Here is a 24,944-nt window from a genome sequence, read left to right on the forward strand (position 1 = left end):
TTGTAAATCTTTGTACCTGGAAGACAGCACACCTCCTGTGACATCCTGTTTCCTCCACTCACTACTGCCTCTGTTCCCCTCAGTAGGGAGTCACCTATCACCACCACTCGTCTCCTCCTCCTCCTCTGGGGAGTAGCAGGAATCATTCTATGGGATGGGCCTTCCAAAGGGTGCTTGGAGCATTCTGAGGTCTGCTTCTGTTGTTCTCGAGTCTTCCCCTCTTGTTTATTGGAGCTTATTTTGATATTGTTGGGATAAGTTACAAACTTATGGTTTGAGTATTTCCTACTCCTTCCTCCCAGCTTGCTGTCTACACAGAAGGTATCAAGTACGTTATCAGCATACTCATCCACGGTCAGTAGCCTTGGATCTGATGGGGTTAGATCAAGACTCGAAAAAGACTCTTCCAAATCCATCGCCTGTCTCTTTCTCCACTGGGGGTGGGGGTGGAGGTGGGGGTGGCAATAATTGTTCTGAGCACTGTACCTTTCACAGCCACCGTTGTGTCTTCTGAGGTTGGCAACTGCTGTCCTAGCCCAGAATCGGTGTCCAAGGTGAGAGCATGGAAGCGATTTTGCAACTCTAACGACAAAGTCATTTTCTCCACCCTTGGAGCACCCCATCTATCTTGCTGCTCAATCTCAGTCAACTCAGTTCTATCAAGTAATTCTGCATGTTGTCCTGTTGCTTGAGGTGTGGGCTAGGCAGGCCTCAAGTTGCTGCACCTTCTCTTCCAGCTTGCACTTAAGTGTACTGTTGCTTGTTCTCTGGCAGAATGACAAACATGGCACAGGTGTTACAGGTCACTGCAGCAACTCCCTCGCCCTCCATGTCTCTGGTCCTACGCACACTAAGAGACAGAACTCTGGGCCTCCCCCTTAAACTCCCCGCTAAACGAGCTAAATTTGACTGCTGCTGGTTGCTAACCCCTTCCTCACTTTTATGGTGCTATTATAATTTGGTGGCTTTTACCTGCTGCTTCTTTTGGTATTTACATTTTAATTGTTTGATTCTTTTTTGTGAACCACTCTAGAAATAGACTTTAAATAAATAAACAAACCACTACCTGAAATGCTTTCCACAATCAGGTCTTCTGAAGACATTGTGAACTTTTGCACCAAACTTTCTACGCATCTACTATTTGCAGGCAAAAAAGATGTTTTCTGGAAGGCAAATGTACTTCCTCCCCAGAGCCATAGTTATTTATTTTTATATTTTCTGCTTATAGCAAAAACCCACACTGTTAAATATTTGATATTTGGGAGCTGGGGGACAGAATATATTATTTACTGTGTGCTGAGACACAGTCTTTCCCTCAGGCGCTCAAGGCAGATATTTATATTATATTATATTAATAATTATTTTCAAAGCATTTTCAGACGCTTGCTCAGTGATTAAGCAACTGGAAAACATAGAAAATTGCAACAGGCAATAAAAATCCAGCATAAAAACAAATCACAAAATTAAAAAGGCCCAGGCAACTAGGAAGAGAATAAACATGGAGCCAGTCAAACCTCTCAGGGGAGAGAGAGTTCTAAAAATACTACAATGAAAGCAAGAAATGCAAAATGTAAACATTAAGACAACAAAATTCTTTTGGCTCTTGGCAGTCTCTTCAGGAACAATCCGACCTTCCCCTCTTCTGCCCTCCCCACAGGGCTCACAGTTCTTTAAGTACAGTAAACATGCAACTTACATGGGGGTTACGTTCCAGGAATAGCGTATGAAGCCAAACTCACGTATAGTCGACATACACCGTTTGCATTGGCAGGTAGGATTGCCAAAGTCATTTTTCCCCAGACACCCACCCAATTTCCTCCTCCTTTTTAATTTTTAAATTTTTTTTTGCCAGGCACATAAAGCTGAATGTGCACAAGAGACTACCTTGGTCAGCCTAACCAGTGATGCCAATGGGTTACAGGGTGGTCAGTAGAATAGAAGCATCTCCAATCGGTCTCTATGGCAGAACAGACCTTCTAAACCTGTTCCAAGGTCAAGAGGTTTCTGGTTAAAGAGATGGTGTTATGGACAATAGCAACAAACTCTGTCCCACACGTGTTATTATGTGGGTGGCTGTGGCCGCAGTGATTGGCCTGTGGCTCCTAACAACCTGCCACTCCTGCATGTGGCCTTGGAACCAAACAAGTTGTCCACCTCCTGATTTAAGAAATGCAACACACAACACATACTCACTTTGTATACTCTGTATTTATTAGCAGAAGACAATGGGCATACCGAGTGTACTGCCAAAGTACTCCCTCATCCTTCTTTTGTGGCAGTGTTTGGTGAGAGTATGCTATCTTTCATTTGCTGATAGATCCAGTCAAGATATGCACTGACTTTGGTGTAGATTCCAAAGTTATCAATTGCTCCACAGCCTTCTCCCCAGCTCACAAGTCCAATTAAGAACCAGGTGTTCTTGAATTTGGTGACCATAGGGCCACCACTGTCTCCATGACAGGAATCCCGGTTATCTCCCAGTATCCCGGCACAGAGCATGTTTTCCGAGACAGAATTCAACATAGAATTCACACAGTCATTCCGTGGTGCCACAGGGATTTCAATATAGTTGAGAACAGAGGAGTAATTCACCTTCGAGTCCTCACTCTGGCTCCCCCAGCCTGTCACCACAGCCTGTGTCGCTTCTCTCTCCAAGTGCTCTGCCAGCTTCTTGGAAGGCAGGCAAATAGGAATTGTGAACTTGTTGACAAGAACTGGGCGTTGTAGGTGCAGCAGTGCAATGTCATTTTCAGAGGTAAGTTCAGAGTAGTTTTCATGAGGCAATAACTTGTCTGCAAAAATAGTTTGCTCACTTTCTTCTGTTCGCCGGCGATAATATTTACCTGTAAGGGCAATAGGGAAACTTGGAAAGTGTCCTTTCTCTTGGGATCTAAGTCAACCTTACCTCTCTCAAAATACTTTAGCAGAACTCATAAAGAAGAGGTAGTATTTCTTTCTTGCATTTCAGGCTCAGCAAAATCCAAATCCGTAACAGGAACAAGTGGCAGTATAAAAAAGGGCCTGTATGCCTGCAGAATTTATGTGTAGAGTATAAAAGGCTCATGCCCCTGCAGAATTTGTGTACATTCAGCAGAATTGTATACCACACCGTACTTGTAACAGTGAGGTCGTACCATAAAAAGCACATAGAGGAAGAAAAGGAGAGAGTGCAAATATATATATCCAGATTTGGATTGAATCATGGCCAGGGAGAGGATTCTTACAGTTCATAAGCAAGTAGTGAATGAGAAGAATAGTTTTGTGCACTGCAGGGCTGTACTACTTAAAACTAGAGGTCAGAGATCATATGCTTGAATGTGCCCTGAGAACATCAGGATGCAACAAGAGCTCTGCTGGATAGGCCAAAGGCCCGTCTATTCCAGTATCCTGTTGTCAGAGAGATGCCTACTGAAAAACCACAAGCAAGGCTTAAATGCAACAGCATGCTTCCCTGCTGCAATTCCTAGCAACTTGTATTCAGAGGTATACTGGCTTCTACAATGGAGGGAGGACTTAACTAACATGAATTTGTTTAACCTTCTTTTGAAGTCACTAAAGTTGATGGCTATCACTACATCCTGTGAGAGTGAATTCAATAGTTTGAAGATGCACTGTATAAAGAAGTATTGAACTATTCTGAGAGAGGGAAAAACACTCTCCTTTCTACATCATGCAAAAGTTTATAACCTCTAACATGCCCCCCTTTGCTTGTCTTTCTTCTAAACTCAAAAGGCCTTTGTCATACCAGCACCAGGAGTCATGCCAGCATGCAGAACCCATAGCTGCAACCTAAGGAAATGTTTTACCATGTGATTTGCTGATGTATAAATTCCATCCCTACTCAATACAGATTCAAGAAGGCATAGAATTTTCAGAAATTAATTCCTTCTGCTATCTTTCCAAAGCAGCACAAACCCAAGATAGATTTTTTATTCCCTTTATGTCAGTTCCATATATCAGGTTTGCAGTATGGTAACTTCCATAATTTCAGCAACAGGTGGCCAGATCTTTATATCTGATCACATGTGTTAGTACCAGTCACCACATTTAGCCTTTTCAGTCTAGACTGGACCATACTCCCTGCATCTATGGCTTGGACATTACTTAGTTTGAAAGAATTTAAGTAGTATCGATTGAGGGTTTTGTTGTCCCACATTAAAAAGAAATGCAGTCGTGATTCTCCTTACCAAATGTCAGTTTGACTGTTCGTAGGCTTTTCAAACAATGTGCAGCTGTCAGCACCCAGGTGGGGTGAATGAGAACACCACCACACAAAAATCTGCCTGCACTATTGCTCAGCATAACCTGCAACGAAGAAGAGGAAGAAAGCTATTGACTTCATTCATGCATCCTTGACTGCGTGTGTCCAATACATATGTGCTGGTTATTCTACTGACTTAGGTTCCTCCAGATGAGCTATTTATGCAGCATTCCTCCCGACTTGCTTGCACAAAGCTTCTGTGGAGTTTAGATTATATCCGACCTTTAGTGAGCATTTGTTCCAATTTGTTTGTGGGAAGGTTATATGAGCATTCATCATCATTAATTTATTCTGATTTACTTGCAAGGTGTTTATATGTCTTCCCATTAATCATTTGTTCATCCCACACTTTTCAATGCATTTCCACCTGCAAAAAGTCTGTTTCTTTTTAAAAGTAGGCTTGTTGTGCTAGGGCGACAGAACACTTTAATTCACTATAATTGTGCAAACCTAAAATTTTCAGTATGCGTATGAATTCCACCAGCAAAATACTGACAATCTGGAGGAATCCCCCATATACTCAAGTTGTTGTTCTAGGTCTAGAATGACAAACATTTTCATATGGCTTTCTGATGCACATCATAAACTTACTTACAGAGATTGATGCATTAAAGTCTTTGGCAAAAACTGAGCTGGTTCCAAGTACTGCATCCACCAGTGAAAGCCAGGACAGGAGAGGGTAAAAAAAGAGTACTTACCTGAAGAAATAATACATACAGGTGGGATCAATGATGATATGAGCAGCCAGAAGTATGAGAACAAGGCCTCACCAGGGGGTCTCTGAAAATAAGAGACACCCCTGGGGTTCTGACAATCATTGAGACTGACAGAAGCAGCAGGACCTGACAAACCCATTCAAAGGCTGAATATTTTTATTAGTTCTTACCTGCCAAGGACTCTGTCCTTTTCTTCCAGGTGTTCCCCCAATTACTTTAGCAGTCTTATAGATGAAATTATGGACTTTTCCACAGGCAAACTCCACTGTAAAAGAAAGAAAAAAGAAAGGCAAGATGAAGGATAACCTAGGAAGGTCTGTACAATTTCTATCACTTTACGTCAAAAAGAATCCAGCCCAGCCTTCAAAGCTACTTTGCTGATTTCTGGAAGTTGTATAAATTATCTAAGCTATCTCCTTCCCAATTTCTCATTAGCTCAAGCTGTGGGAAATCCTGAATTCTTTTGGCTTTGTAAGTAATCTGTAGCAATAATATAACACACTAAAATGTTTTAAGTTGTGTTTGTTTGTTTAACTCCTTTGGTACCTTTGAGGCCAGAACTAGATGTTATGCCAAAATATACAGAATCTTAGCCTCTTTTATGCCAAATAACAACATTTTATTGTTCATATGTTTGCTGTTGTGGGCTTCCTTGGGAGGAAGTGTGGGATATAAATCTAGTAAATAAAACAATAATACTATTATTATTGGATCTGTTGGGTTCATGCATGTGAGCGGTCCCTCCGCCACCAGAATCCATACAATGTTGTCATCAGAATGCCATTTAACCCAGAGTTACCCTTTCAGAGGGAAATCAAGTAAAAACAACAACATGACAATCTGGTGTCCAATTTTCTGTTCCCAAATTGAACCTCCACTTGGAAGCATCCACAATCCAGAGAATGTGAAATATGCCTCCGAGCCATTCAACATCTGCATGTTAGTTTAATCTTAGGTCTTTTTGTGTTCATGCGACTATTTTAATTTTAATCTATAAGCTGTTAATGTTTATTGTATATTATTTTAAATGTTTATTTCACTCTTGTGAAAGCATCTAAGTTGTGCTTCTGAACTGGTCTTTGACTGTAATAATAAATTATTATTACTAACATGGTGGTAAAATTCTGGACTCTACCACTTCAGACTGCATGAGGACTTTAATAATTTTCAGTGCACCCATTTTTTTAAAAAAAAATCTAATTGCATATTGTACATAACCCGTCAGGAGATATTTTTAGCTGCAGCCCATCACCCAAATGTGCCAATTTACTACATGCAGGGAATTTGTTCTTGTTATTATTGTTATTATTAGAAACATGGGGGAATATATTACCCCACCTGAAGTCTTAGATGGTAGAGTCCAGAATTCTACAACCTAATTTTATATGTATTATTATTATTAGGTTTTTTTCTCACATGGTGACCCAAATTAAAGACATCCAATAAAATTCTAAAAACACAGCTATACAGTGGTACCTCAGATTAAGAACATAATTCGTTCTGGAGGTCTGTTCTTAACCTGAAACTGTTCTTAACCTGAAGCATCACTTTAGCTCATGGGGCCTCCTGCTGCTGCTGTGCCGCCACTGCATGATTTCTGTTCTTATCCTGAAGTAAAGTTCTTAACCTGAGGTAATATTTCTGGGTTAGTGGAGTCTGCAACCTGAAGCGTATGTAACCTGAAGCGTATGTAACCCAAGGTACCACTGTACAGATAAAAGGCAGGACATACAGATCCCACCCCACTAAAGGCCACCATGCCACCCTTCTTTTAAATCTAATTTCAGCAGGGAGAGGGGACAATGTGGACATCAGGGGAGGCCTCTGTGGGCACCTGTGCACATGCCAGAACCATGTTGGCAACCACTGCCCTAGTACACATGTTTAGGATGCCGTGGAACTTATCTAAGCATGAGGTAATTCCTATTTGCAAAATGGCAGCCCCCCCCCATCTAAGTGCATTGTACTTCGTGAACATATACACCCCCACACTCTATTGTTGTACTGTGTATTTTGGGTCTATGGACCACAATAAAGCTGCGTGTGTAAAAAAAATAATAAGTATGTTTTTTATGCTCTCACAGCAGCATAGCATGGGTTGTGGGTACCTGGCATCCACTTGAGTTGGCTCCCTCATTTTGCCTAAGGGTAGGATTGCCCTCATTGCCTTTCTTATACCTTCATAGTAACAATTAAATACTTGTGAATGCAGCTAGAGAGGCAATACTACTGAATAGTATTTAGAGGCCCAGTATACCTGAAGGAGCGTCTCTACCCCCATCGTTCAGCTCTGAGGGCCTTCTGGCGGTTCCCTCACTGTGAGAAGTGAGGTTACAGGGAACCAGGCAGAGGGCCTTCTCGGTAGTGGTGCCTGCCCTGTAGAACACCGCCCCCCCTTTCAGATGTCAAGGAGATAAAGAACTACATAATTTTTAGAAGACATCTGAAGGCAGCCCTGTATCAGGAAGTTTTTAATGTTTGATCGTATTTTTAATATTCTGTTGGGAGCTGCCCATAGTGGCTGGGGAAACCCTGCCAGATGGATGAGGTATAAATAATAAATTATTATTATTATATTATATTATTATTACATGGCTATTCCATGATGCCACGGGACACTGAACAGGAAGAAGGAAGGGGGGGGGACCCACATACCTGATATTGCAAAGAGATTGAATTATAAAATTATGGCTTAAATAATGTGGCTGCCTCTGATTTGAAAAGCCAAGCTCGTGCTTATCCATCTTTCTTACCAACAGGTTCACAAGAAGTATAATTATCAGCCAGCCGATAGCCTGAAGCACAACTGCAGTAGCGGTACTGGTCATTGTTTTGTTGGCCCTCATTACAGAAATGTTCACAGCCACCATTGGAAATTGAACAGTTGGTGTAGTCAACCACTGGGCATCAAAAGAAGTAAAATACATGTTGAAAGGAGGCAGTCCTATTCCTTGAAGGAGCTATTTATGTCACTCAACCTTCTCCTCTTAAACTGTGCAGAAACAGAACAATTTGATGGCTGAACTTATTCTTTTCATTATTGAACATTTGTCTCCTTTCTCTCTTATTAAACAGCATTAACTTTCTGAACACAGTGAGCTGCGCTGGAAATAATGACTCTCCTCACAGTGAACTACTGGGGGGTGGAATCCAAACTCAACAGGAGACCAAACTTGACTGACTGTGTTGCAGTTGGAGATAGGGGAGGAATTCGATTTAGTTTGCATTTAAAGGCAAAAACTACAGAATCCTCACTTTCCCAAACAAAATGCAAACAGAAACATCGCTGAGTGAACCTATGTCATCACGAGCTGCAGATTCATAGCTTGTCCTTCCAAGCTCACCTGAAGCGAGAGGCTGCCCATTACAGGCAGGCACCCACCTAATGAGGGGCACCTTTGAACGGTGGGTCAGGCTAGGATCGGGTGGCTGTCAGATAGCTCAATCTGTAGTTTCAAAACTCTTCTCAGGCTGGATAATTGCTTTCTACTTGTATCCTGCCCCCCCGCCGTTTTTAGTGGGTCTGTGGCTCCTGCCTCAATACAATACGTACATAGATTTAACAGCCTATATATGAAGAAGCATGTTTACTGAATGAATTGGAATACCAGTCACAATATACACCTCTTACACTGAAGAAAGTTGCCACCACCATGGCCCTTAGCAAACACAAACCTTTTGCTTATTTGTTTTTTAAAAGTGCCAAACAAGTAAGACCTTTCCCTCTGTATTGCTATACCCTGGGGACAGGCTGTCACACTACTAATGGTGGATTAGAGAGCTAGTACGTGTTGATAACTGAGCACCAGTAGTATGTTAGTCTGTGTGTCTCCTGTTCATGGAGGGGAGGGAGTAACATGACTGCAGGGGGAATTTCCTTAACTTCTCACTACTTAAAAAGAAAGAAGCGTAACTTTTCCATTTGCAAGTTCTGTAGTTACTGTACATCAAGAAAGGGGCTTTAGAACAGCATGCATATTCTATACAAAATTGTTGTATTATCAATCTGAACTCGAAGGAATAGAGAACAACAGTTGCATTTTGATAGTAAAAGGGAGAATTGAAGATTATATTACCATATTGGCACTGGCGCCCCTCCCAGCCTTTGTTACAAATGCAGTCAAATCGTCCAATGCCGTCTCGACAGGATCCATCGAAACATGGACTGGATTCACACATATCTCCATCTGAAAACACATTGGCAGGGAAACCCAGACCATATGCCGTATGTCTTTTTGCAAGGGAAGAGTTAACTACATCACCCCATTATATAAATTTGCACTCTTGGTTATGCTTCATCTACAGAAAATATTAAAGGTAAAGGTAAAGGTACCCCTGCCCGTACGGGCCAGTCTTGACAGACTCTAGGGTTGTGCGCCCATCTCACTCAAGAGGCCGGGGGCCAGCGCTGTCCGGAGACACTTCCGGGTCACGTGGCCAGCGTGACATTGCTGCTCTGGCGAGCCAGAGCCACATACGGAAACGCCGTTTACCTTCCCGCTAGTAAGCGGTCCCTATTTATCTACTTGCACCCGGGAGTGCTTTCAAACTGCTAGGTTGGCAGGCGCTGGGACCGAACAACGGGAGCGCACCCCGCCGCGGGGATTCGAACCGCCGACCTTTCGATTGGCAAGCCCTAGGCACTGAGGCTTTTACCCACAGCGCCACCCGCGCCCCCACAGAAAATATTAGCAGACACAAAAGCATGAACTTGCTTAGGACACAGGGGAACTTTACAGTGAAATTCTGCTTCCAGGCTACAGAAATAATAGGCTAATCTGTGACCTCAGTGCTCGCCCCCAAGGGTTAAATTGTAGAGATCTTCCGGTGTGCTGCGAACCTCGCTATTAAGGAAATGTGTAGAAAAGTCCTAATAAAACATATCTAAATATGGGGACACACAAATACACGGTAGAAAAAAAGAGACAGAGGTTCCCACTATACTCAAAGGGGTGAAACTTCTTTACTTACCAAAGTACTTTGTCCAAAACTCCAGCTGAAAGAAACAAAATCGAGGTTAATACTTGAAATGGAGTCTTCTCCATGATTCAATATGGATTCTGCCACACAACATTTCAGTGCAGATAGGAAAATCAACCTCCTTGGAACCAATTATTATTGGAGAGCACCTACCCAATTTGGCACAAAAAACATGACAGCTGAATAGATTCAGCATTTGGGGAAGCATATTACTGCCATACAGGGATGGCTGACTCAATAACTTCAGTGAGGCAGTTGCCTCAGGTGGCAGGGCAAGCTGGGAGGGGCAGAAGATCAGGGCCCACAAGGAGCACACCGCTGCCATTTCCTGCATTTGCCATTCACAGCTGCCACTTGGAAAAGCTAGGCCACAGCTGCCGCCACCTGCACCTCTCCAACCTCTTTTTTTCTCCCCCACTGCCTACAATGTGCTGGGGCTTCCCTGGCCTGCATTTAGTCACCTCAGGTGGCAACAGGGGGGTGGGGAGCAATGGAGGAGGAGGAGGCGGTGGCAGGCGACGCCATTTTCTGTTTTACCTCAAGTGGCAATGGGATTCAATGCTTAGTTCCCAGTCTTTAGCAATAACTTACTGTTGCTTCCTTGGTTTCAAATATTTCACTGGCTTCCTCAAAATCACATACTTCCTCTCGGCATTCCCGTTCCAATGAGCCCTGCTTTAATTCTTCCAAAAAAGTATTTGCCCGCTTCTGGATTTTCAGCACTTGATTTGCTTCTTGGCTGCTATAAAATACTTCAGGCAGAAAACAAAACAAAAATATCCATCTGGGCCATTTATAGCAACATCATGCTATCTGAAGACACTTATTCACAGTGTATTCCCCATTTATTTTATATAATGGATGTAGAGGAGAGGGAGAAGAGTTTTTAAAATAGTAAACACAAAATACTGAGGGATTACTAAAACTTGGAAAGGAGAAAATAATGTTGACTTTAGCAGTTTATTTATTAGTCACTTTTCAGGGTTAAACCCTCACAGAGAGATGTGACTGTGAGAGAAATAAAAGGAATGGAACAGCAATCAGAGTATGAAGCACTGAGTGAATGGAGTCAAATAGACATATGAAAGACGCTGAATTAAATCACCAACATTCTCTTAAGGGAAGTCAACAGTGAAAAATGTTTTTAAGGTATTGGATGCCAGACCTGAAGGGGCCAGGGAAATATTAACTGAAAAGATGTTTCACAACTGCAGGGCCAACACCAGGAAGGCCCTGCCTCGTGTGTTCACTAACATAACCAATTTCACCAGTGAGAAGAGACATTTGGGTAAAAGCAATCTTCAAAATAATCCAGTTCCAAACTGTTTAAGGCACCAGCACTCTGAACTAGGCCCAGAAACACACTGGTAGCCACGGCTGCCACTAAACTATCAGAACGGTGTTGATGAATGCTGGGGCCTACCTAACAATGCTTTGCAATGAGATATACTCTATTGTACACCCCTCCTTGCCCAGACTGGCTTCCATGTCAAGTGAAAGCACCGACATTCTAACTCCCTATGTAATCTGAAACTATTTTGAAGAGAATTCTATAGAGAGAGAACGCAACTGTCTCTGGGGCTTGTGCCCTTACTATCGTACCCATAGAAATTTCATAGGACACAGTGTATTTGATAAAGAGTAATGCAGGAAAGAAGAAGGATATACCTGAGGCTTCATGTCCACTAGGCAATATGAAGGCAGCTGAAAACACCGAGAGGGTAAAGATTCTCCACATTGCACAACACATCACACACCTAAGAGAATAACCACCGAAGATCTGACCATTTGTTTTAAGGAAATACAAGCTCCTATAACACTATATATTTGTATTCAGATTTAATACCGTTCCACTGTTTATAACTGTTATAGTTTACACAGGCATATATATAGTATGGTGGACAGTTTCATACTTATATTTAGACTTATATACTCTACAGACATTGGAACATTTTTTCCACAGCCACCAGTCCTGATCCCATTATATATTTAACTAAATTATGTTTAGCCTTCACAGTAGCACATTCATCCTCCTAAAAAAAAAAGTCTATGCAAAACACAAAGTTGCTTTACTGTCTTTAATATCATTGTGTGTTCCCAAAGCAAAAAGAATACCACACTCATGTATTTGGGGGAGAACACCACACTAAATGTACTGCTGATTCTCTTTCCAGATTTCCCACTGTTATCTCTCCCACTTTTTACCTCTTCTGTTTTTGACTAGGTTAAAAAAATGTTTTAAAAAGGAGAATTAGTACTGGAAAAAACCCTTCCAAAAGACTTACTGATTTCACCAGCTGAATCACAGTTGTCTACTTTTCTGCCATCAGACTCTGAGAATGCTAGTTAATCCCTAACCTCAAATATTTACTCAGACACACACTCAGAGAGCCTTTGTTTCAGTCAAACAAAAACTGCTTCTATGGTATTTCTACAGAGCATTAAGGAAGACCAGGAATCACTTGCTTTCAAACATTTCTCCCCCCTCTCTGGCCTTTTTCTCCAATTAAAGTAAATGACTAGCTGAAGTAAATGTTAGCATTCCATGAACACAGCTATGCTCATAATCCTTGTGGGATTTCCTCCTTCTTAGAAGAAAGAAACCTAATCCACTTCATTTCCATTTTAATCATTTGAAGTTCCATCTTTATCCACCAAGCAATTTCAAGTTGAAACCAGAAGGGAGCACTAGAGAGCTACAATTGTCCATTTACATCCTTTCCCTCAAGGCATTGGAATGGCACCCATGCCTGTGAAAGGATGATGTTGGTGTACTGGTCTCTAATTTGTCCTTCCCTCTCCTGGTGTTTTTATTGCCTTCAAACCAATTTACCATTTTATTTTGATTCTCCTATCTAACATGTTCACTTGTTCAGTGTTTCGGCAAAGGAAAGCCCTGTTGAATTTTCACACAGCTCTTATCACTAGTAAGCTGATCTTAAGTGTTTAGTCAAAATCTGTCCCTTTGCAATTTCCACCCATTGGTTTTAGTCCTGCTCCCTTCTGCATCACAGAACTTCAGGTATTTGTAGGCGGCTATGAGGCTTCCCCTAAAACTCATCTTCCCTGAGATAAAGATAACCTTCTCCTTCAACCATTCCTCACACAACCTTGTTTCCAGACCCCTCACCACCCTGACCATTGTTAATGTTCTTCTTTAAATGTGATACTCAGAACTAGACGTGGTGCTCTGGAAGCAGACGGGCCAATGCAGAACAGAGTGGAAATGCTACTTGGGATCTGAACACTGTGCTTCTATGAAGGCAGCTGCATCATATTGCTGGCACCTAGATCTCTTTCACATGTACTGTTACCAAACTAGATCTGCTCCATTCTATACTTGTGCCATTGACTTTTAATACCTTTTACATTTCTCTCTGTAGCGTTTAATCTTAATAGTTTTGGTCCAGTGTTCCAGCCTGACAAGATTATCCTGAATGTTGGTTTTGTTTTCTATGGTGTTAGCTATACCTCCCAGCTTTGCATCATCTGCACAGTTGATAAGCACCCTCTCTACGTCATCACCATTTGATGTTGTGCAGAACAGGGCCAAGGATTGGACACTGTGGCACTCCATTCCAGACCTCCCCTCCTGGCTGATGCAGAGCCATGAATACTCACTGGGAATGGTTGTTCAATCAGCCTCAGATCAACCTATAAGTAATACTGTCCAGCCTACATTTTAATCACCGTGTAAACAAAGATATGGGATGCGGGTGGCGCTGCGAGTTAAACCAGAGAGCCTAGGACTTGCCGATCAGGTTGGCGGTTCGAATCCCCGCATCAGGGTGAGCTCCCGTTACTCGGTCCCTGCTCCTGCCAACCTAGCAGTTCGAAAGCACGTCAAAAGTGCAAGTAGATAAATAGGTACCGCTCCGGTGGGAAGGTAAACGGTGTTTCCGTGCGCTGCTCTGGTTCGCCAGAAGCGGCTTAGTCATGCTGGCCACATGACCCGGAAGCTGTACTCCAGCTCCCTTGGCCAATAAAGTGAGATGAGCGCCGCAACCCGAGTCGGCCACGACTGGACCTATTGGTCAGGGGTCTCTTTACCTTTACTAAACAAATATATAATAGGAAATGCTTTACTGTTCTCACAGTATTGTTGCACACCACCCCAATCTCCAAGTGCTGTTAAGATTCCAGAGGTTCCAGGCACTTACCCAGGGTTCGTGTTTTCTTTTGGAAAAGAGGCAGAGTGGAGACTGTGGTGTCTTTATGATATATGGAGGCTACGATGGAGGAGCTCACAGCACCATCACCCCAAGGAGGTCTTGTTTCTCCCAAACATACATCAAACTTTGCTCTTTAACTTTGTTCTCCTCCTATCTCTCCAGCTTGCTGCTTTCCTTCCTAGATCACATAACTGCTCTTCTCTAGCTTTATCTGTTGAGTGGCCCCCACCCATTTGCTGTCTCACACCGAGCCCCTTAATGGCCCCTCACCCAGGTTATCACCCTCAGCAGGCAGCTACCTTGGCCGTTCCAAAAATTAAAAACCTTGATTAAATTCTAACACTTGCTTGATCCAAGGAATAGGAGAGCCCGGCACACATCTTAACAGCCCAAGCTTACAACACTATTTTCACTATCTACCAAACCTGTAAACCTTTCTCTAAAAAGAGAGACAAGAACATTCATTGGGCATGACTTATTCTTGATCAACCCATGCTAGCTCCTGGAAATAAATGCATTGTTTTCTATATGCTAAAAAAAAACCTTAATTTGTTTGTATTCAGTGATGGAAGCAGGCAGACAAATAGCAGTGGGTACCGAAACCGTTGCAGTCAGGAGAAACAAATGGTAACCAACAGGATAGTGGAATTTTAAAGAAAGTATTGTCCTAAAGATTGAAGTGAGTGAATTACTTGGTACAACCAGTTACATCTATATAATGATCCAGTTACTAATACTGGATCCAGGGTAGGATTATGAAAGGTCATACTCCATCCTGGACTGCATGGAAGTTTTGCTTTGCTAAAGAGCCATAGGTGCAACATCTGGAACCGATGGTCAGAATGCACAAGGCATCCTCACTCATAAAAGGGTTGCTCTTGACATTCTGTGACCATGGCATGCAGGAAAAAAAGTGAATATGCATTAAGCATCACTGAAATGGCTTGCAGCAGGGAGCTTCTCGGCAGTATGAGACACATTGAGCCTCAGGAGTTACATGCCTCATCCCAGGACATTTAAGAGTGACGAAGAGGAATCAAATGAAGCACCTTGTGATGATGGCCCAAGTATAAAGCTTTGCCCTTGGCACTCTCTTCCAGTCACATGTTGAAAGCAAGGGTGCCCAAGACATAGGAGGCAATAGCTCTGTCCACAGAATGGTAAAGTCAGATTGCACAATTGACCCTTGGCTCTACTTATAAGAGCACCTCTCCCAATATCAACCACGTCACATCCTTCAACTGGTGAGGCCTTGTTGGTGGTGCTACCACTGGGGGTTGCCCGGTTTGCACTGACCTGTGAAAGGCCTCTTCAGTGGTGGTTTCCTGCTTGTCAGATGTCCTGCTTGTCAGATGTCTGTCTCTTTCATTATCGACTTGCAGGAAGAATTAGAAAACATTCCTGTTTACCCAGGCATTTGATGGCTGAAAAGATACTTTTCCCGAAAAACCCTGAAATCACTGGCTGAGAAAATGCAATTATTTGTAAACTGTTTAAAGACTGTTTTTAATGATAATTGTTTTAATGTGTTTGATGCCCTAGATTCCTTTGGAAGGATGGGTGGGATTTAAATAGGATACATAATAAAGTGGGGTGCATCTTATCGCATTAAGATTTTGGTATATGCCATTCTTAAACTTTGTAGTTCATTGTGGAAAAACTGGCTTAATGCATCAGTGCTGTCCCTGATTACTCCTCAGAAGAGCAGGTTCCTGCTACAGTGCATCATAGCAAAAGTAGACAAAAAGCTGTCCAAGGTAGGTCAAAATGAGTCCTAATGAAAGTAGTTAAATGTTTATGGACAACTTGCAACACCTCACCTCATTCACTCTTGTTGCTATTCATGACTTTACCTCAATTTTGTTTATATGTTTATGGTACTCTCATAATGCATCTCGTATGATGGGCAACAGTCACAAGAAGAGAGGGATATGCCAGCTCTCATTTAACAGTGTCATTCTGTACCTCTGTCTACTTCTCACTGTAGGTGCAAATTGGCCGTATGTTATGGCTGCAGCCCTTGTAAAGACAGAGATATGAAATAATATTTATTGGAGATTTCTGTGTATCCTAACATCTCAATTCCCAGAGAGTCCTGGGTTGGTGATGAAAAAATATGAAAAGGAGGGGAAAACCTTAAAGAAAACAAATGTTTTTGTATGTGTCTTAAGATAGTTTCTAAAGAAGGGAAAGTTCTTCTGAAACCTATTGGGCATTTTATACAACCCCTTTCTCATCTGTTTTATTGATATGAAAATATGGAATATTGAGGCTTTAAAGCAGAGGTTGAATGGCCATCTGTCATACATGATCTAGTTGAGAGTCTTGCGTTGCAGGGGGTTGGACTAGATGATCCTCGGGGTCCCTTCCAACTCTACAATTCTATGAGTCTTTGATTCATGCCAGTGTGGTTAGTGATGGCCTAGGACTGAAAAGCCTGGGTTCAAATCCTTGTTTAGTCATGAAGTGCTGTGGGTGGTATTAAGCCAGTCACTCCTCTTAGCCAAACCTATCCCATAAAGTTGTTGTGAAGATAAAAATGGAGATGAAACCATATATGCTACCTTGACCTTCTTGGAGGAATGGCAGGGTATAAATTTAATCTAATTAATAAAAAGAAAAACCAAAGGGACAAGATATACTCTCAAGTTCTCTGTTTTCTGTTATGCAGAAGACTGCCAAAAACTACTAAAATCAGAATGATGGTTTTATGGTTTTGACATATGAGAGTTGTATCCAATGTTGTGAGTAGACCCTCTGAAATTAATGAACATTGTGAACTTGAATTCATTAATTTCAATAGATCTGTTCAGAGTAACGTTTAGTTGGCTGCAACCCATATATATTCAGCAAAATCAACTGGATGAAATATAGCTATAATACCAAACACAGAAAATATATTTCTTCACTTGAAAATCAACTCCCCCTGCACAAAGTTTGGGATTGGTCTCATTTTTTTACAAGCTGCTATTAAATTCTACTCCCTGCTTGATAAACATAGCAACAGATCCATTATTGATAGGAAGCTCGGAAACAGGATTTTCTTTATATACAAGAACAATATATTTACAACAATCAGCTGCAAAATATGTACATACAAGAGGTGTCTCCATGGTAATCACTGTATAAATTAAAATAATAAATAGCACATTCTATTCTTAAGGCACGAAACCTTCTTCCCAAGACTGTACAGGATTGAAATGCCTCCCTATGCTTTTGACAGATCACCGGAATGGTTACAACACCCCTGAGGGAACAGTCATCAGTGGACAACAATACAGACATCAAATGACTTATAAAAACATTTTTCTTTCTTTTCTTCTTTTTTTTTTACATCACAAATATCTGTTAAGATACAAGGAGTTTTGTGTAAACAGTATTTAATTTACCACACATACTATATTCACCTTTAAATAATACTCAAAAAAACAATTTTAATATGATATAGATGGTCAGAGCTTTTCTTTTCAAGAGATACTGGCACTAAGTGCCTCTTTACAGTTCCTATCAGAGATGCAAAATCTAGTGGAATTAATATTTCTTGAGTGTCCATAGACTGAAAATGTGAATATATCCCACTAAGATTAAACAGAATAAATAACTTTGGCTACAATCATCCTATGCACATTTACTTGGAAGAACCATCCGATTGAGCAGGACTTATTTCTGGAGTAAATATGCATAGGATTGTACTGGACATAAGTCTAGTGTTTAATAGCTACACTGAGCTAAAGATGGATATTTTGGGCACTAAAAAGTAATGTCAGCTTAAAAAAACACACACTGAACCATGCTATTAAGATACAATCCCTTTTTTCCAAAGGAGTTCAGGATTAGCACTTTCTTGGATAAATTCTTTTACATATATTCAATATACCCTTAAAGAAATTTAATGGACCCAATACAAAACACTAGCAGGTATGATTCCAGTGTAGCGCCAAGCAAAATAGGCATTAAACACCCTAAGTTTTGTATTTTTCCTCCATGTCTTGTTTCCAACTCAAAATATTTCAAAGATGTAAAATGTCTGACCACCAGATAGTAGGGTCACCTAACGCCTCAAGTGTCATCGTTTACAGAATCATAAACTATATAATGGAAGTTCTGAATTCTCACAGGTGAGATGTCTAGCTTGCCATGCCATTGTGAACAGTGTGCCTTTCCTCCATAGTCTTTTCAAAGCATTTGCTTAGCTAGCAGACACATCTTCCAATAAATACAATCTCTCTAGATACCAGAGGCACAACTTTTGGTAGTTACTCATTTTGCCAACCTGATGCACTGACATTTTTATAAAATGGACTCCTGTTTTGCACAAAGAGACCACCATATTTCCAGTTGCAATTAATAGTGTTAGAATGTGTCTTGGAAGTTTCTGACCCTTAGACCCAAAATGCCAAGTGATCCTTACAAAGAAATGCATGTGCTGAAGGGGCAATACAAGTGCAGAAAGTTAATTCCTTGAGAGCACTGCAATGATGCAATCCAGAACTCCTTGCAAATATAGCTCTTATCAAAGGGTGATGACACCTGGCTGCAATACAGACTGCATCCGAGTCAAGGGTCTATAGCCAAGCTGGTCCTCTTAAGCCATTTATCTACTCAGGAGCTAATAACGAGAGCATCTTTGCTTCTACATGAGATTTCTAGGAGAAGCACAGACACAAGCACTGTAGTTCATCCACAACAAAAGAATAGAAAATATCCATTTGTTTTGCTGCATCTTTCTCCCAAGTTATCATATGATGGTTTTGCTCCCTGAGAAGTTCACCAGGAAATGAAAGAGGCTTCCATGTGGTTATCACCATTAATAAAGTGCAGGAATAATTTTTACTATCTTCTGTTTGATGGTGGCAAATGCACACCTACATTAGCATAATAGAAAATGAAAGCACTGGGAGACTGAGTTTTCTGGTGAGTGAATACCTGTGTGCCTTGCAATTTACAATCCTCCAGATTCAGTACAGGGAGAGTAATCTACACCATTAAGGCAAACTGTATCTGCAAAACTGTGGTAATGGAACAGAGCCAGAGATGTAGAACCCAGGTTCAAGATTTCCTCTGTAAATCGTATTACAAGTGTGTCTTCTTTATAGAAAGCTATAGTCAGTGTTCTCCTGTACTGTAAAAGAAATGGCCCAAAAGAAGCAAGACTTGATGGAATGATAAAATAACCACAAAAGGGGGAAATCTGTAAAATTCAGTGGATCTACATCAGAATTTGGCAGTGGTTCTCCTAAAACAGAGAAAATGCTATGTACTGTATATCTTAAGCAACGATACACTGGCTTTGCAAAGTCTGGGAAACAGTGATGAAAAAAACACATTATTTTACCCTGCCTAAATCTATGCACAGAAACTTCCTTCATTGTTTCCAGAAGTGAGAATCCTATTATATGTTTTAAAAACTTAGTAGAATCAGAGGCAAAGCAATGTCATAAGGAATTAGTATATTCTCCCATGTTGGATGTACTTCTGAGATTGTTCAGTATTTCTAGGCACTTGATGTTTTAAGCCAGAACAACATGCAATCCCACTCCTTTGGCATCCACAAGCATTACAGAGCAGGAACACAGGAAACTGAGAAAACTTTCGTTTAAGGATAACTTATATCCTTGGAAAGGAAAAAAACTCTGCACTGATATATCACACCACTGTATCTGGCACCACTGAACGAGCACAGACTGAAAAAGAATCTTCCTAATTTGAGGTTGTCCCAAACAGTTAGCTTACAATCTTCTCAACAGCTGATTTTTATCATCTTGCATGCACGAGTGCTTTCATAGCTCTTAATATCTGGCACAATCCTTAGATCATAGGGTAACATTTGCTTCTGTGACGGTCCACAAAAAGTTTTTGGTCCACGGGCTAGTATATTGGGGTTGGCTGAATGAAGTCTAGCATGCAGTGAGTGTGCCCAGGCCTGAGTAAAGGTGTTGAGGAAGTGGTTGTTAAGGACAAAGTAACACTGGCTTTGAATACAAGGTACCACTTGAGTGGATTGTGGTGTACCCCACATCAGAATGGTAGCACCAAGAGAAGTTGGATTTGAGCTCTGAACACTGCTAGTGTTTGGCTGATCCCTTGAGACGATTCTGATCAAGTCTGCTCTGTGAGGTGTCAGTTGTGCAGACATCAGGGGGAATGGTAGATACAGGCTCTGAAAACAGAAGTTAAGCCTCGCTGGCAGGAATATTCCTGCTCAGTTCCTTGATCCCATGTAATATCCTCTTCATATGGCCCACTTTGGTCACTCCTAGGTCCTGAAAAAGAATGTGAATAATAATCTTAGCCCACAAAGAGCTAGTCAAGAGCAGAATACTACGCAGCTGAATATTAAAAATGGAACTCGAGATAAACGACAACATGACAAATGTAGTACCTCAAATACGAAGCAGTAAGGTCATAGAGCTTGACAAAGTAGCAAATAATTATGGAATAAGCTCGAAGCATCAAAAATCATCCATAGACATTCATAGATGCAAAACTCAGTTACTAGCTATGATGATTTGCACAAATCTTAGAAACAAATCCAGCACAACCAAAAACACAGGGCAGTAGTCAACTAAACAGTCCAGTCAGCGCAAGGATGACCACTACTGCAACAGGACTACACCACACCCCCACACTACTCCTGGATCTGCTCCAGAATGTTGGGAGAACTCCTGCAGCAGATTAAGGGGGACAACAGTCCATTGTACAAGGACAGAACTGTAGCCTTGGAACCACATTGAATACAACCCACAATTCAGAAAATCTATTTTAAAATACAGTTTCTCCTGTACCAGAGACACATGACAGATACAATATACAGTTTGTAATTACACACATCTTCCATTAGACAGTTCTACTTCCACATCAGAAGGGCACAAACAGCATTTCCCCAATGCTAGATAAAGCTTAGAAGAATGCTTCGTTGGACCCAGTGTTGTATTGCCTAAAGTTGTGTCTGCAGTTTTTGCTGCCACTGCTTGATCATAAGCAGTGGAAGCAAAGCTTGAAAAGGTACTTTGATACTGCAGGGCATATGGTCCACACAATTCCTGAAACCATCCAGATCCTGGAACAATAAATCACATTAGCAGTTGTGCTGGGCTGCTGTGTGGATCCTGCTGCTTATGCAGGTTCGGTTGAACTCTGCATGCATCCAATCTGAAACTGTTCTACATAAGAGGAGCCAACGGCCCATCTAGTCCAGCATCCTGCTCTCACAGTGGTCAAACAGATGCTTGGTCAACAGAACGGTCAAGCAGGCTCTGAGCACAATAGCACTCTGTCCACCTGTGATTCACAGCAACTGTATTCAGAGGCACAGTCCTTCTGACAGTGGGTGGAACATGACCATTGTGCCTAGTAGCTATTGACAGCCTTATGCTCCATGAATATCTCCAATCCTTTCTTAAAGCCATCCAAATTGGTGGCCACCACTGCCTCCTGGGGGAGTGGGTTCCATAGTTTAACTATAGTTTAACTAGTTTAACTGGCCGTAGATTGCACCAGTGCAGACACTGCTGGCTCCAATGCCATGTATTTCCTCAGTTCACTCAAAACTGTATATAAACATTTATGAAAGAAGGCCAGAATATTGATATCTTTCAAGTAACAGTATTCAGAAGTTTAAATCGTATAATTCAATGATTAACTGCAGGCCTTGTCTACAACTTTAGAAGGCTTGGTTTGTGGATTTTAAAAGGCTTGGGTTCTGGATGAAGAGTTTTCCTGTCTGATCTGACCCTGCTAACCCACAGCTGTAAAATACTCTTGTTACTCTGTCTAAAGCCACCTAGAACGGAGAGTACGCAGACCAGCTCCAAGCACAGTCAGCACAGACGGCCATGCAAATGCAGATGGCTATTCTTGGTAAGTCGCTCATGAAGTACCTTGAGGTCTCTCCGTTCAAGATGCAGGAGCTCAGAGCCCCGGACGTCATGCCGGATGAAGATATCCTTATACTCACAAAGACTGAGGTGCTCAAGCCAGGCCGCAACCTCCTCCGTTCCCCAGAGGTGAACTGTCAGAGATGGAAAAGCAGGAGTGTGTTGAGTACCCAAAAGCCCAGAGGAGAGAAAAAAGGTGATCACCAGCAAACACCGAAGCAGATCAAAAAGAGAAGGGGAAACAATACTAAACCTCACAGTAGAAGGAATGACAAGTGATTCAACAATTCCAGAGCAAGAGAAAGGAAGCAAGATTACAAGCCAAGACGTGGTTTTAAATGGAGGCTGGATGTAGTGGAAGCTGTTTTTACCTAGGACTCATTTTATGCTACTGACAGTATGCCTGAATGGACGCTTGCCACACGGTCTGACCAGCAACTTAACAGGATAAAATGTGTGAATGTGAACTAAACTATCAAGTAATTCAGCTAAGGTGAATATCAGTTTGCCACAAGACAAATCTGGACATTCACATAAATAGTGCAAAATCCCATCTTTAAAAGCTGGGATAAGAAAAAGTCTTTTGTCCATGAACATAGCCCCTTCCCCTTCCTTTGTAGCATACATGAATTAAATATGGAAAACGAACAGGGAAACTATGGCTACCAGCTTTTGAACAAGCCAGGATCTTAAACCAATTCCAAACTATGGTTCAGATCCTGGCTTGTTCCAGAGATGGTAACTATAGTTTCCTGGTTAGAACAGATGCTTCCTAATTAGAAGCTACAGTCAACTGGAGACTTGGGTATATTATTCTGGTGTGCTGTGAAGGGAGAAGAGAAGGGACTGCATGCATGGGGAAAGGGATCATTCACACATTCTTTCTCTCTCTCTCTCTCTCTCTCTCACACACACACACACACACACACACACACACACACACACACACCTTATTACAAGATACAATAGTCAGAACCCAATCCATCTGTTCCCTAATGCCATGCCCATGAATAAAGGAAATAGAAACCCTGATATTTTTATCACTTCTTTTCAAGGCAGTAAGTCTTGTTGCACATATTCTTGGTTAGCAAACTCATTTGCGTCCCTTATAGGCACAGTGGCAATGCCTTTTTGTTCCTCTAAAGGGAAAGAAGTTTTGTCATGATCACACAGAGCCTCTCCACTAGCCTCGAAATAAGAGAAGAGCAAATAGAACCTTAAAGTCCAGAGGAAAGCGAGAGAATACGGATATGCCACAAAATTAATGGGAGAGAGGATGGTACTATTAGCACCATGGAACCAACAGAATTTACAGATGTAAAAGCCAGAATGTTTTCATAAGAAAGAATATAAGTCAACAAATCAACTAACCCAGCTGGAAAGGAAGTATTCTGATACCATTTGTATTATTGATTTCAAGGGGCTATTTTTAATATCATACCAATCAATAAGGATTAAAGCTAGGGATGCACCAGTGATGATGCAGAATTCCCAGACATTTAGACATGAGGACTTGATTGAAGACTGAGAGTGAATCAATGAGAGAAAATCATTAACCAAATCAGTGAGTATTAGCAGTGGGAGATCTGGAGTTATGCGGACTTGGGCTCCACAGTCCTTTTGCTATCTAAAGCTACAAATCCTTGAATGAATTGCCTTTGAAAGTCACTGAAGGTCTCTTTGAAGGATGTTCTCAGTTATTTTTATATATTTTAGTGCTGTACATTTTCTAGGAGAGAACCCAGCAAGTGTGTTATTTTGCTTGGGGATAGCTATCTGATAAAATAAATGAAAGGGTCAAACACAAAAGAGTGTGGGAGGAGAAGTAGGGAGTGTTCAGAGAGAGGCAGAAGAGAAGGGTTTTTGCATTTAGTGGGGGCGCAGATGTGCAGGTGCACATATGGCTACATGTGTGAAGAAGGGCGAAGAGGAAATACACAGACTGGCGGTACCCGGCAATCCCAAGCTGCTACGAGTTTCTTTATTCTTGTTGTTCTTCTCCTTTTTAAACTTTGTCACCAGACGAAATTTGCCGCTCCGGCTGCGTTTAGAATAATCCAGCATTTGGTTCTGCAGGGCGGGGAGAATAACAATATAGATATTTCATGATAAGGAATGTCTATGAGTAAGGTTTTTTTAGGAGAGAAGTGAAAAATTGCCATCTCAACTAATTAAGTTTAATTCAATTTAGTTACATTAATTAATTAATTAGCTCAGGATGCTTTGAAAGAGGAAGGCACCAAGCCGATTATTCTCACATTCCTGTGCTATCCCAATAACAAATCACAATGAAAGGCTCCCAATAGCTCTACCCTCCTCATCTGATGTTACCTCTTCATCACTGGGTTCCATTAGCTGCCACAGCCAAGGAATGTCTGCTAGCTTCCTCATATGAAAGTCCATTTCTGCCAGCGCTGCTAGGAGCTGCTCCTTCTGTGGGGGATCCAACTGCTGCATCAGAAATAAAGCACACAAGCACACCTAAGAGCTGCACAGCTTAATGGAGAACTAACCACTATCAAGACAACCAGAGAGTCCCTAATTAACTGTAATTTCCTATTTTGTCTAAACAAGAAAAAATATGGTTACCAGATTCAAATACCCAGGATTTTATACCAACTTCAAGATCAGGCTTGTTCAAAAGTTGGTAACTATAGTTTCCTGGTTTAAACGAAACAAGGAACTATAGTTTAATTGCATCTTGTGTGAAGGAAGGACTGAAGGAGCTCTGTGCACAGGCAAAAGCCTTATTCACATCTTAGCCAAGATATGATTGTCCAAATGTTAACACACGTCCTCGTGCTGTATTTTGGCTTTTTTTAAAAAAACCCTTCTACTTTGTCAAGCCCAATTACAATGGAGATGTTATTTTGCTGGGTGAAGGGGTGCTGCAGCAGCTGGGTTAGACTTTCCCTTCCCCAGCTGTCATCCCTTCTTC

At 41.5% G+C, this 24,944-nt stretch overlaps 2 protein-coding genes across 11 annotated transcripts in view; both read right to left on the reverse strand.

Moving 5' to 3' along the window:
* Positions 1-2,189: 2,189 nt before the first annotated feature.
* LOC128414411 (vitamin K-dependent protein C-like) lies at positions 2,190-12,683 on the reverse strand. 3 transcript variants are annotated; one of them, XM_053389637.1, is made up of 9 exons: positions 12,243-12,673; positions 11,626-11,714; positions 10,549-10,709; positions 9,949-9,973; positions 9,054-9,164; positions 7,731-7,877; positions 5,148-5,242; positions 4,188-4,305; positions 2,190-2,843 (listed from the first exon to the last, which is right to left on the reverse strand). In XM_053389637.1, the coding sequence occupies exons 2-9, from the start codon at positions 11,705-11,707 to the stop codon at positions 2,260-2,262; spliced, it is 1,323 nt and encodes a 440-aa protein (XP_053245612.1). In that variant the 5' UTR covers positions 11,708-11,714; positions 12,243-12,673; the 3' UTR covers positions 2,190-2,259. The 3 variants fall into 3 exon arrangements, with proteins under 3 accessions (XP_053245612.1, XP_053245613.1, XP_053245614.1); XM_053389638.1 differs by lacking the exon at positions 7,731-7,877 and having other exon boundaries at positions 12,243-12,683; XM_053389639.1 differs by lacking the exons at positions 10,549-10,709; positions 11,626-11,714; positions 12,243-12,673 and adding an exon at positions 10,111-10,413.
* Positions 12,684-19,310: 6,627 nt separating this feature from the next.
* The window catches only part of DGKD (diacylglycerol kinase delta), a 69,233-nt gene continuing 63,599 nt past the window's right edge, over positions 19,311-24,944 (reverse strand). For 7 of the 8 annotated variants that reach the window (XM_053389641.1, XM_053389643.1, XM_053389640.1 and 4 more), the window contains 4 exons: positions 24,338-24,457; positions 23,959-24,076; positions 22,010-22,140; positions 19,311-20,392 (listed from right to left, as the gene is read on the reverse strand). In XM_053389641.1, coding sequence (XP_053245616.1) covers positions 20,303-20,392; positions 22,010-22,140; positions 23,959-24,076; positions 24,338-24,457 — 459 coding nt within the window. In that variant the 3' untranslated portion in view covers positions 19,311-20,302. The remainder of the gene's footprint in view (positions 20,393-22,009; positions 22,141-23,958; positions 24,077-24,337; positions 24,458-24,944) is intronic. The other variant, XM_053389642.1, reaches the window with a different exon arrangement.

Source organism: Podarcis raffonei, chromosome 5 (assembly GCF_027172205.1).
Source record: "Podarcis raffonei isolate rPodRaf1 chromosome 5, rPodRaf1.pri, whole genome shotgun sequence".
In the NCBI taxonomy this organism is placed as follows: domain Eukaryota; kingdom Metazoa; phylum Chordata; class Lepidosauria; order Squamata; family Lacertidae; genus Podarcis; species Podarcis raffonei.